Source organism: Maniola hyperantus, chromosome Z, assembly GCF_902806685.2.
Source record: "Maniola hyperantus chromosome Z, iAphHyp1.2, whole genome shotgun sequence".
Taxonomy (NCBI): domain Eukaryota; kingdom Metazoa; phylum Arthropoda; class Insecta; order Lepidoptera; family Nymphalidae; genus Maniola; species Maniola hyperantus.
Window position 1 is genome coordinate 8,075,050 of NC_048564.1, and position 13,523 is coordinate 8,088,572.

The following is a 13,523-nucleotide window of genomic DNA, read 5'->3' on the forward strand; positions in this document are numbered from 1 at the left end:
TGTTAATAAGATTCGCGTCAAAAAATAAATTTGTTATTTACGAACTTCAAATACATTAAACATTTATAATTTAAAATATAAGTCGTCGAACTCAATATATGTGGTGCTACGACTATAACTTTTCTGAAATGGCATACCTCATTCGTGCACCACTCTAAGGAGGCTCGTAGAGGGGCAAGCGCGTCGCTGTCGTCGTCGGAAGAGCTGGGCGGTGCGAGGGGAGTCGCGTATATGCCACTCTTGCCAAGGGGACGCCCTCGGATCGCCGGCTTGCTGGCGACTGCGGGTTTGTCCTCCCCGCGGCGAGCCTGAATGCTGCCGCTTCTGCCGAGAGCGCCGCTGCTCTTCTCCTCCGGCGACCCCTCTTCGCTCTCTTCTCCCCTCGGTCGCATCTTAGGACTCAATCGCTCATCAGTTTCTTTACTCTCCCAGAGTTTCTTTAAACTGCTAATACTGCCGGTACTTCGCCTCTTGTCTTCGTCGTCGCCACAACTGATGTCTTGTGTTCCGCTGTCGGAACGTTTCTTATCTGAATCGTCACTCTTGCTGGACAAGTCCTTCCTAGAATCCTCTGGGGAACTTTGTTCCATTTTCTTCGCAGTTCCGTTCGTCGCTGAAGTTCCGCCGTCTACTTTTCGTAAACGAGATTTGAAATCGATAATGGAGCGCCCGGGCTCTTCTGCTTCTTTAGTGCTACTATTGATTTTATTTGTATCGACTTTCTTGAGCTGGGATTTATAATTGGTGTTCGCTTTCGCTTCGGGCTCTGACTTTTTATCTACACTGTTGCCGTAAGAAGTTTTCCTGAGGCTAGCTTTAAGATCGATCGGCGAAATAGACTCCTTACCATTGTCGATCGGTTTAGGCATCTCCATCTTCTTATCAGACTTACGCAGCGCTTCCATGTTAAGACTCTCTGACAGTTCGGACACGAGCCGAGTCACAGGGTCCCCGAAGGACGTGTGCATCTCGAGGACTTCGTTGGGTGGTGGTGAATCTTTTAGCCTATGTTTCTTTTTGTCAGCTCGCTCCTTAATTTCAGCCACCAGTTTTAATTCAAGCATTTCTTTCATGATCTGTTTGGCCGGCTTTTCCTCCATATCGGAACGTTCGCGCATGACCACGGTGCTGTCATCGAGCCGGTCCGCGGTGTCCGTGCCTGCGTCGCGACAACAGTCCGGCGGCGGCGGCGGCGGGGGAGGTTGTGCGGCGTCTTCCGGCGGTGGTGGCAGGTCGGGAGGCGGAGGGGGGAATTCGAGTTCCGCCAGCCTTGGTCTCGGCTTAGCAGGGCTGTTGGTAAAGGAGCGCAGTGGGGGAGCGGCTCGGGAGGCGCGTGGAGAGGCAGGAGCGGGAGCCGTGACGCCTCCGGATGAGTTGGAGCGAATCATGTGCGGTTGAGCACGAGCCGTCCTCGGGGACAGGGATCGTGCCTCGTCTTGCGGGGGCTCGCGGTGGACACTGGTGCACTGAGGGTTGCTACCGGCCCCACCACTCTGGCGGAGCGATTCCAGGTAGGCGCCAATTCGAGCAACTTTGGGTAAAGTCCCGTATCTGTTTATAGCGCGTTTGACATTCTGCACCTCGAGTGCCGCGACTTGAGTCCCTTGCTGGAAAAAAAATAACAAATTGTACTTATATTATATTGTGGTCATATGACTTTCAGTCCACAAGTTTCATGTCTTTTGATGGATAAAATGCTGATTCTAATTGAAATCTTAATAAAAATAAATTACCAGCGAATTTTGACTTATATCGTCAAAAGGTTTTAGATTACACAAACCTTAGGTGCAATATCGTGTGCGGGCGGGTGCTGGTGGGAAGCTTGCCCGTGGCCGTGATGCCGTCGCTTGGAACGATGTCGATGCTCCATGACGCCCATCCCTGCTCCCGACTCGTCCGTGTCCGGCGTCGCTTCGGCCAGAGAACCCTCGGAAGAAGCCTCGCGACCGCCCCCCCGGCCCCCGCCTGATCCCAGTACAATAACAAGGAAACCTTTATACCCTATAAGTACTTTTAAATCATACAAAACAACTTGGAACATAAACTACAGAAGACGTAACACCAAAGTTTGATAGCTACAATGTGACGATCACAATAATCACTGATTGATTTGCATACCTTAAATTCAGCCAATAACAACAATTATGGCAAATTTATAATCACAACGTGTTAACCCCAGGTTAATTGCGAAATCACTTGCATTTCGCTCTCAACAGGAATCGAACCTGTAATTCTTAAACGATAAAACGAATTATACTTGAAAAACGATAATTTTATTTATTTACGAATTATCATCAATGTATGCAATGTTCATGGATTGAAGTATCTAAATATAGTAGTTTTATTCCTTACGTATATATAGTACCTACTAAGTTATAAAGAATAGCTTAATTCAATGAATTCTAAATGAATGATTTAAATGGTATAATGGTAATGGATGTTTCTTTATGATTTCTACGCGCATGAATGAATAAAATATAGTAAAAGCATCTAATAAATAAATAATATGTTGCCAAGTATTTATATTATAGGTCCTATTAACGATTATATGAAATAAATATTATTCTCAATGATAATCACTACTGAACTAAAATGTAAATAAAATACCAAAATATAAGCCATTGATATACATTCTGACAAAAAAGTATCGGGTATGGATGATTGGTTTATGGTTCCAAATTAAATTTTATGAAAGCTAGAAATAAACGATTACATAACGTTTTCAGACTACGCGGAAAAATATTAAAGACTTTTTATACAGTTTCGGAAAAAATGGCATGGTCATGAATGAATGGTACGGTAGTTTTCTATATCTACGAGTATGTTGTACATAATATTATTATGAATGTCACGGTTATCTACGATTAAAGTTGATAAGTTGAAATAAGTTTTTTTTGTAATCTAGATTAATTCCAAGACTGTATACTTAGATGTTGAAAAAGAACAAGGACGTAACATGTCCAAGAAAAACAGAACAACGAAGCCTTATCTAACAATCCTCGTACCTACATCTTAATGGCTAAAAATATAAACCATAAAGCTTTAAAAACAACAATGCGATATAATTTTGGAACGAAACTCCATATCAAACCTAATTCACACTCAGCTAAATAACGGGAAAGAAAGGGGGATGCACAAAGGTAAAAATAAGATTTAAAGCGCCCTCTAGAATGGTGAAAATTATAGTTATAATCCATAAAACAGAGCGCTAGAAACAGTTTCCTTTACATCTTTATTAATCAATTTAACTATATGACTAATTTACTAACTATACTAGCAAACCCCACCATAACGCTCAAAAATTATCCGCCACAAACAAATGTTCACTGGGCATGTTTTTTGTAGTAAAGTAATGTTTCATCCGCGCCTATTATACAACTTCAAGAAATGGATAAGACTCCGTTCGTTTAGCATTTGCAACGTACGTTTTTTGTAGGATGAATCTTACCGAATATATGACACAAAGATTTAGTTGAATATAGAACCGTTCACACGTTTTTTGTAAAATACGTACAGTTTTAATCATGTGAACGGTTATATACTCAGTGTCTGCGCCACTACGTATTCGGTAAGATTTATTCTGCAAAAAACGTGCGGTGTTAATACCATGTGAACAGCGTTTAACGATTCAATGGTAAACTGCAAAAGCATAATATCAGATCGAACGTATTGCTATCCGATAAAATGTGGTTCAACGGTTTTTATGATCTCTTAGCGATTGGTGGTCTTGTTTGTATAGTAGTATATCAATGGTATGACTTCATAGATTTTCAAAAGGTTTTCTCACGCCCTGCAGATTGTGTACTATACAAAATTTATATATCACATCCAATAAGTTAAAAAAATCAACGTATCTGTCAAAGCTTAATTGTCTGTATTTAATATTTTACAAAAAAGCGGCTATCTTGTTAATTTAAAATATGACACGTTAAATTACGTTTTCAACGTGAAACCATTAATAGTTTCTCGTTTGTTAATAGTTGAATAATTGTGTGGAAACGTGTCGTGGAAATAATTTTTCTTTGTACAATTAGTTTGATTCAATTTATGCTCTGGAATAAAATCAAGATATATTTTTTAGAGAAGCAAAATTACGAGAAAATTGCTTGTACTTTGATAACCGTAGCCCTGACAGGTACGCATTCAATTTTATATCATACATAAACTTATATACATATTTATAATAAAGACTTTAGAGATAGTACGTAATATGTCACATATCTAACAAAAGGATTTAAATAAAACGAATAATTTTAATGAGAAGGCATGATCGTTTCTAACTGAAACGTATCGTATACTTACAAAATGTTTGAACCTATTGCTATACACCTGAGCGAGCGGACAAACAGACAAAAATACTAGTTTAAAGGAATGAATGTATTATGATTACTTATTATTATTTCAACTTAATTATATTCGTCACACCGTCCGTACGCCGCTCAAATTATATTATTATATATAGCTGGATACATATACACATAATAGGTGAATAAAATATACACAACATGTAGCTTTAAGTTTATTTGCATGACATCATGGCGATATGGCGACGCCATGCCAGAGCAACACAAAATTTCATACAAAACTAATATAACACTATTACAACAGAAAAGCCATTAGCAATAAGCAGGAGACAGTTGACATCCATAAAGAAACTGCAAATTAGTTCTTCAGTTATAAGGAACGGAACTGCCTGCCTCTGAATAAAGATATACATGTTGGCATTCTAGTCCATATAATCTGTTGTATGTTTATCGATATTAATGCATATTAGATATTGCTGTCTGAAAAGTATTCTAATAAGCTAATGTGTCTGTATCAAAGATAAGTTCCATCAGTTTTAATATGTACCTACTTCTATTATTTACATAGTGCATACACACATACTAGTTACACAAAATCCTATGACCTATTGTACATTACGACCCCCTGAGATATATAAATATCAGGGGGTTTTCTAAGTGAAAAAGGCCTATTGAATTTATTCCCTCAACGTCTAAAAATATTATAGTTAGTGTAGGATGCAGTAAATTCTACCGAATATATAGTAAATATCACTACTCATATTATGAATGCGAAATTGTGTTTGTTTGTTGGTTTATTGGTGTGTTGGTTTATCTATTTGTCCTTCAATCACGTCGCAACGGATCGACGTGATTATTGGCATAGATATAGTTAAAGACCTAGAGAGTGACATAGGCTACTTTTTCCCCGGAAAATCTAAGTTCCCACGGGATTTATAAAAACCTTAATCCACACGGACGAAGTCGCGGGCATCAGCTTGTTTTACATATAAGACAAAACATTTTATATATAAGAAGAAACTTTTCTGATAATTGAATACCTACACAAATGCTTCAGCAAAATATCTGCCAGTTAATTTTGATACAAACATCAAATTAATCCACAATAATTCATTAACATTGTGTATTGATACTTGGTAGTTAATAGATGGGCCAATTTAATGAAAAAAGTTACTAAATCTTCTTAATTATTTCGCTAGTAGTTAAAATAAAGCCTAGTAAAGCCAAAAACCGTTTACAGATCTTATGTTGGAAGTTCTTGTGATATGGTATTGTGATGTGACCCGCTTATAACGATTCCTACGAATATAATTTCAAAATCGGTTATCTCTATAGAGAGATAGCATCCCGCGCGTTTATTAAAAAAATTGTTATTTTATAACCGTTGTTTGTAAAAATAAATTATGTAAAAAAATTATTTGCAGTATATCACATACCGTAATAAATACGTCAAAATAATGAATAAATGACTCTTAAGATGTTTACTTTTTTATAAGAATATGATCAATATTAATATGAACGTAACGATTTGCTGTCGTGCGTGAATAATGACTGTTGCGTACATGTAGACGAAAATTTGTGAAACTAAAGTGTTTGGGCTAAATTTTTTAAGAAAAAGCTAGTGATACCTTTTTCGTCATCTTTAGAAGTAAATAAAGTACATAATATATAAGGGATAATCTGTCAGTATAAATACTTGATTGTACCTCATTTCTGCATGGCACTGATGACAATTTATTATCTGGCACAGTTATATTTAAAGTCTACCCTAATGGCTATAGACAAATATTAATACAGAGTTTCCATTATATGAGCAGTAGTAGTTAGTACTATTTTATTAAAAAAATATCACTGAATATTTTTAATCTAATATTCCACATTTTCAAACAGCCTTTAATTTCGAGTAGGTAGCTCATATATAATAACATCAATAGCTACCTAAACGCAACGTGTACACGCTGCGTAAGCTAAACGCAGTGTTCGTAAAACATTATCTAGTGCGTTTGTGCGCGCGATATTTCGCCGGCAAACTATATTTCAATAGTTTTTTTTTTTTTTTTTTATTCAGATACAAGTTAGCCCTTGACTGCAATCTCACCTGGTGGTAAGTGACGATGCGTCTAAGATCAAAGCGGGCTAACCTGGAAGAGGTATGGCAGTTTTTTAATAAACCCATGCCCCTTTGGTTTCTACACGGCATCGTACCGGAACGCTAAATCGCTTGGCGGCACGGCTTTGCCGGTAGGGTGGTAACTAGCCATGGCCGAAGCCTCCCACCAGACCAGACCAGAAATTTAGAAATTATAAAATTCCTAATCCCTGCCAGGAATCGAACCCGGGACCTCCCACTAATAAAACCACAGCGCTTACCACTGCGCCAGGGAGGTCGTCAAAATTACTCAACTACTTAATTAGTATTCTACTATTTATGCTGTAGAATACTGCGTTTATGCGCGCCAAGGAACTACTTCCTTAAAACGTTAGACTATAGATATATCATAATATTATTTCATCGTACGCTAGATCGTGCTATACAAATTTACAGTCGATTTAAAGCGCCCTCACCGAGCGTACCGGTAATTAAAATAGACAGTTTGTCCACTGTCTCATGACTACCATTTAGTCCCGAGTTCCACATGACGCCAACTGCTGCTATCAGCGCCAACATGGCGATAATTAAGTTGCTTTAGAAACACATCGTCAGTCGCATATCTAACGTACTATGTAATAGTATTTATTTTATATATATCTGTGCGTCGAATTATGTACCTTCTTAGCTACTGAGGTTATTAGGTGACCACTGTGTATGGAGTATATTTTAGATGGTAGAACTAACCATTGAGCGAAGCGAGCCCATCGTCGTGACCGCTTTGCTCTTCCGCAGCGTATTGTGATTCGCGGAACGAGCTGCACGAAGATAATAAGCTGGCAACAAAAGTGTGTAAACTTCACATAAACATTATTCATAGACATCATAATGTTTAACTTTATATTAACTGAGAGAGATTAATTTTATATTAAAAATAACACATTTTCTGTCGCACAGAGGAATCTAACACTTCATTTTTGGGATTCCGTACCTCAAAAGGTAAAAAGGAACCCTTATGGAATTTATTGTCTTATTTATACTTTATAGTCGATATGTCTGTCAAGATCCCTGTTATCAGGAGCGTAAAGAGATTTGTATTTCAATCTTAGAGCCCTTGTAACTTTGAAACAACTCATTTTTACGGATATCTGGCAAACCACAGACAGATATTTTGTTTCTAGAGCGTATCTACAAAATGTCATTGAATTGGATTGGTTAATATTCAAATGAGAACAAACAAAGCGCGCTCAGGATTAGCTCGTCCATAAAGGCAAACTAGGCGACAGGCCTATGGCGCTCGAAATTGAAGGGCGGAATGGCGTGGGTATGGAACAGACTGGGCGTGGGCGGCGGCAATACAAAACTATAGAAACAATTCGCTCGGGCCGGCGTTGAGCGCGCTACGTATCATCTTAAAAGTCTAAAATATAGTTACCTAGTCCGCTTGGGCGGAGTGGGTGCCTGTTTCCCGCGGCGGTTGGTGGGCCTGCGCATCTGAACGCCGCGGTCGGCCGCCAGCGCCGCGGACGCGTTCCCGCCCTTCTTGAGCGGCATCTGCGGCGTGCCGCACACGCCTTCCTGGAGTTGTTTTTCTACCTCTGACAGAAAAACCCATCTTAGATCGCTGTGTGCCAGCTGTTGCAGTCGGGGGGTACCCATCAGAAGCGAAATCTTATTTTTAAAGCTCAAGGTCGTTCATACATCCGCCGTTGGTCCAAGCGGAAACGTTGTGGAATTAAAATCGATGGTACTAATTTTTTACTTTAACACAAAGAAGTTTAGGTCCATTTTACTCTGACGTCATTGTTTCGATCTCGAATTCTATCAAAACGTTAGGTGAGATGTGAAATCTCATACTAAACAGTCTAATCCTACTAATATTATATAATATTATAAATGTGAAAGTGTGGATGTTTGTTACTCAATCACGCAAAAACGGCTGAACGGAATTGGATGAAGTTTGGAATGGAGATAGATTATACCCTGGATTAACACATATGCTACTTTTTTCCCGGAAAATCAGAGTTCCCGCGGGATTTTGAAAAATGTAAATCCACGCGGACGAACTCGCGGGCATCAGCTAGTAATATGATAAGGAAATCTCACCTTCAGTGATAGAGTTGTCCTGAAACATATGCTCGAGGGCGTGATGTATTTCGCGGAAGGAAGGCCGTTCTGTCGGGCTCCATTGCCAGCACCCACGCATCAACTCGTAAACTGCAGCCGGGCAACCGGGCGGACACTCCATACGATACCCCTGACAAAAAAAAACACAAATACAACACTAACTTTAAATTATTTATAACAAAATTATAATTATTTAAACTTGTAATGTATTAAAAGTATGCTCCTGAAAAAAGTATAATATACTATTATTTCAGAAGGTAATAAAGAAGTTGCAAGTTGTTTAAATATTAGTAAAACTTCGTATTCGCTGGATAGACTTTCCCATTAATGACACTTTTCAAAGACGTAATTTTTTTTCATCATACATCTCATAGTCGCCTCGTCTGTGAGTGTTGTGGATATTTAAATTATTATGGGTAGTAAATTAAACAAATAATTTAGATGATGCAAAACAAAACACGCATGCCTTTTCAATGAACATGTGTTTGTGTACAAATAACAAGGGTTAGTGTAAACGGAACGTGAATACTATCGATATTAACAAACAACGTCCCGTCCCACAAGTATAGCCCGCGACAGGTCGAAATGGCAATCAGGGTTTGAGGCGGGAGACGCCCCCGCACACGCGAACTCCCCCGCACCGGGATAGCGCGGGGGCTGTGCGGGTGTGAGGGTTGTTCCCTCCACGTTTGTACTGTCTCTTACCTACTATAAATAAACTACAGTCTACAAATATGTTCCTATAGCTGATAGCATTTTCTTATTCTTGTACAGAATAAAACTTCCGAGATATTTTTCCTCGCTCTCGAATACACTATTGTATTGTTTTATTATAATAACTAGCTTATGCTCGCGACTTCGTCCGCGTGGACTACACAAATTTCAAAACCCTATTTCATCCCCTTAGGGGTTGAATTTTCAAAAATCCTTTCTTAGCAGATGCCTACGTCATAATAGCTATCTGCGTGCCAAATGTCAGTCAGTCAGTCAGTCAGTCAGTCAGTCAGAGTCAGTCAGTCAGTCAGGCAGTCAGTCAGTCAGTCACCTATTTAGATTACGTAGATAAACTTAATTATTTTCTTCTATTACGTACTATACAACCGGATACAGTAGGAATCTAAATATATAAAAGGAAAAGCTGATTTATTGTTTGACTAACTGATCTATCAACACCTTTGACTTATAAATAGTAGGTATAGACGAGGGCTCACAAACTAATTGACATCGCTCAAGTGGCCCGATTTGCACACATTTATACACTCTATGTTTCTTATTACGAAATGTAGAAAACAGTCTTATAATATCAACAACTTTAGTCTATTATAAATCTTAACACTTGAACATAAAGTTTAATAACGATTGCAAAATATTCATATTTAAGACCTCTTGTTATCGACAATAAATTTTAAATATTCGATTTTTTAAAACTAGAACTATTATTAGATATTTATTCTAAAATAAAACTTAACATCTAAGCTAGTCTAAAAACTTGAGTAATTTGAAATAAGCTTATTGGCTGATATTTTTCGGGCCGCATTTAAAGTACTTATTTCATTTCTTGAGCAATTGTATTTCTATAAGCAAGGCACAGCTAAAACTACTGGACGGGTCAGGCTGTTTGGCATCCAGATAGCTATTATGACGTAGAAAGAAAATATATATATATAAAATATCTACGTCACATCACAAGTATATTAATCACGATTTATTTAATCTGATTAAAATTAATCAACCAAATCAAATTAACCAAATTAACTACATTAAAAAATTAATTGATTAATGCCAACAATGACACACACACACACTTTCTGTCATAAATAAAAAAGAACAGCCATTTTCGTGTTATTTTCAACCACTGAATTAGTTGTTAATTTTATTAAATTAAAATTAGGTGGTAATTAGAGCAAAAGGATGTTTTAGAGCAGCCTGTATGCAGCACGATGACGTCGTTACCAAAACAATCATCATTGTTTCCCGTCCGAGTATAAACTCGACCGCGATCTTCGTCTCACCAGTGCCCGTGCAGTGGCGGAACAAAGCACAGAAATAGCTATTTTAATATTTTCACGTATTAATATTACACCAATTGCAAAATGTTTTCACGGAAGAAGTATATCATTTATTTTTTGATGATCTCATTTGCTGTTGCCGGTAAGAAATGAGGATGTTGCCGGTAAGAATATGGATTACATTTTTATATGTTTTTTTTAATCTTTTTAAAACTTTACTAGGGAAACATAAGAAAGTAAAGCCGAAAAAGTTCGTTTCACCCACTGCTAAGGGTATCCAGTGCTATAACTGCTTATCGTTTGACCATCCCGGTTGTTGGGACCCGGACCACCCAGACTACGCTAATATTACGGTAAGTACATTGTTTCTAAAATATAGGTACGCATTTCTTGTCCGGATAATTTTTTGTAGTGTTATATATTAATATATGCCATTTTCCACTCTCTTCTATTAGTGGATCACAATGTTCTAAAATATAAAATTAGAATAGTCATGTAGTTATTTTCAAACTTTAGTTGGTATAAAAATCTGAATTTAAGCAGCAAAGAAAGTTATATCTTGCAAGTCGTCTTTACAGCTTTTGTTGTAATTAATTCCAACTTCCTCTAGGTTCCAAACATTGATTGCTACATTCCTGGAATGGCGTTCCTGTGTATTGTAATTACTTCCGAGTCTGCTAAACTTGGTAAGTAATTTTGCAACAAGACGTAAATACAATGTAACGATATAATATTTACATTAAGAAAACCTTTAACTTTCAGTGGAGACCGGCCACGAAATAGGTCCAGTACGCGCGCGCACTTGCGTGCCTGCAAAAGATTTTTCCAAGAAAACCGTATCGTATTCCATGTGCAGTAAATTGAGCAAAGAATTATCTGCCTCGGAAATTTTCTCCCGCATAGCTGTGAGCCGACCACAGTGCACCCTGTGCAAGAAAAATTTATGTACAGACGCGTCATATTGCTAAGATTTAAATAAGGGCAGTTTAAGTACTTACTCGTAAAATTACTTGCGCTTGTGTTCAAAACTATAGTTCATTTTGAAAAACAGCTAAATGGTTAAGATTTAAGAATTGAAACGATTTCTTTAAAATCTGTTATACGAGGTCATAGGTTAGACACCAACAAACTATATATATATATACTTTAGTGAAAACTGTTTTTCTATTGAACAAATTGTTTGCAAGTTCTTAATTTCCTACAAAATCTATCCCGCCGGAGTGGAAGAATTGTAATCATTTGTTTGGTTTTACGTCGTTGTTCATGTTCAAGCTTACATAATCTGTTTTATAAACTATGAAATCAAACGCAAAAATGTTAACTAGTTGTTTTGAAACTAGAGTCATGTTAAGCTAAACGACTATAACAATCAGAACTTGCGTTTTCACCATGTTTTCATTTTTAAATTTGTTTAAAAAACCTTAACAGGAGCTGGCGGACAAAACGATGTAATGACACGAAATAAAATCAACAAAAAACCGGATGAGAGCTTCTAAAAGTTCATTGTAATTATACTGTTTTGATCGAAATCACGAACTTAAGACTCAATTACAGCAGTTTTAAGCCATTTTGCTTGGAAATGAGTTCACGTTTGTATTCAGTGATCGAAATCATTAACTTTGGACTCAATTTCAATTGCTTGTAAATGAGTTCAGATTTGTATTCAGTGTGCCAAAAACATCCGGATTAAAAGAAAAAGTATATTCAGATTAGAAATGTGACAACACCGTTTTGTTCATCAGCTCCATAAACATCATGTTTATGTTTCAAATATTTATTGACGGTCGTGAAAATCTTTGTACATAGTTGTATTTTACGGCAATTAGTAAAAAGTAGCTAATATTATTTGTTAAGCTTATTCATTTATGTACTTTTGAATAAGTTTAAATATAAAGTTATTTAATATAATCGTTAAATAGACTACGTAAATAAAGTAAATGTAAAGTAAATAAGTGCAGAAACGCAAACTGCAAGGACAAAGCTACGTAAAATGACTATTTGATTTTTATTTTCAACGGCTTTGTGTTTGAACAAGTTCACGAGTGAATACTTTATAAAATATAAATGTGCATACGCTCGGCGATTCTTTTCGATTGGTGAATGTGTTTTATCAATATCAGAAAAATTGACAGACAAGTATAATAGGCTACTATTGACTCATATCTAATTTCGTCCAATAAATGATTATTTATTATAGTATTTTGCTTAAGACAACGAAATATATCAATAACAATTTTTAAAAACGCAGGATGGATATATAAAACCAATTTAAAAAAATACAGTTTTTATTTTTATTTGAAACGCAGAAAACGCTGTCAGCCATGATGTGACGTCATTAAATATGTAAACAAAGAAATGTCATCCCTATGTCACGCGAGGACTAACGTAGTATCGATATATATAAAATTTAAAGTCCTGATGACTAACTTATATATCAACGCACAGCCTAAACATCTAAACAGCTGGTCCTAGATACATGAAATTTGGTGGGTGTGTTCTTTGTAGGTAAAGAGAAGGTATCCACTAGGAAAGGATTTTTTGAAATTTCACCCCTGAGTGGGTTAAATGGGGGTTTGAAATCTATGAAGTCCACGCGGGCGAAGTCACGAGCATAAGCTAGTTTTTATATATTTCTAAAAACTCATAGTAAACGTAAAAAAAATATCGTTTTCTCTTTATAAATTGAATAAGTTATTAAGTAAGACTTACAACAAACTGATCTTTGCAAAAATAAATTTGGGTTGAAGTCTTTGTCAAATAGGATCCCTTTAAGCAAGTCTTCGCGTGTTACGTATATTTATTTCACTGGGCACTCTAATCCACAACTTTCCTGTGGTCTTTATCGATGCGTTTTTTACATTCTCGGATGATACAATAACGATAATTACTATATTTTTCATGTAAACTAGTATAGAAGTCATGTTTATTAAACTTTGGGAGGTTATGCTGTTGTTTACAAATGCATGACGTCAGAGCACAGATAATCTATGGGCC

The 13,523-nt window shown here is 36.9% G+C and overlaps 2 protein-coding genes across 3 annotated transcripts in view; one reads left to right on the forward strand and one right to left on the reverse strand.

Annotated features, from left to right (window-relative positions):
• Positions 1–13,523, reverse strand: part of Abl (tyrosine-protein kinase Abl) — a 60,711-nt gene that overhangs the window by 9,102 nt on the left and 38,086 nt on the right. For both annotated transcript variants that reach the window (XM_034983586.2, XM_034983585.2), the window contains exons 9-13: positions 8,500–8,650; positions 7,829–7,991; positions 7,141–7,229; positions 1,781–1,965; positions 138–1,607 (exon numbers count right to left, since the gene is read on the reverse strand). In XM_034983586.2, the coding sequence (XP_034839477.1) occupies positions 138–1,607; positions 1,781–1,965; positions 7,141–7,229; positions 7,829–7,991; positions 8,500–8,650 (2,058 nt within the window). The remainder of the gene's footprint in view (positions 1–137; positions 1,608–1,780; positions 1,966–7,140; positions 7,230–7,828; positions 7,992–8,499; positions 8,651–13,523) is intronic.
• On the forward strand, positions 10,511–11,909 carry LOC117995607 (uncharacterized). The gene is made up of 4 exons (XM_034983595.2): positions 10,511–10,671; positions 10,752–10,882; positions 11,140–11,215; positions 11,292–11,909. The coding sequence occupies exons 1-4, from the start codon at positions 10,614–10,616 to the stop codon at positions 11,495–11,497; spliced, it is 471 nt and encodes a 156-aa protein (XP_034839486.1). The 5' UTR covers positions 10,511–10,613; the 3' UTR covers positions 11,498–11,909.

Bases quoted from the DNA above. Each gene is read 5' to 3' on its own strand.
- LOC117995607 (XM_034983595.2), top strand. From the start codon at position 10,614: ATGTTTTCACGGAAGAAGTATATCATTTATTTTTTGATGATCTCATTT. The intron at 10,672-10,751 runs GTAAGAAATGAG...AAACTTTACTAG, and splicing joins GATCTCATTTGCTGTTGCCG to GGAAACATAAGAAAGTAAAG. The intron at 10,883-11,139 runs GTAAGTACATTG...AACTTCCTCTAG, and splicing joins CAGACTACGCTAATATTACG to GTTCCAAACATTGATTGCTA.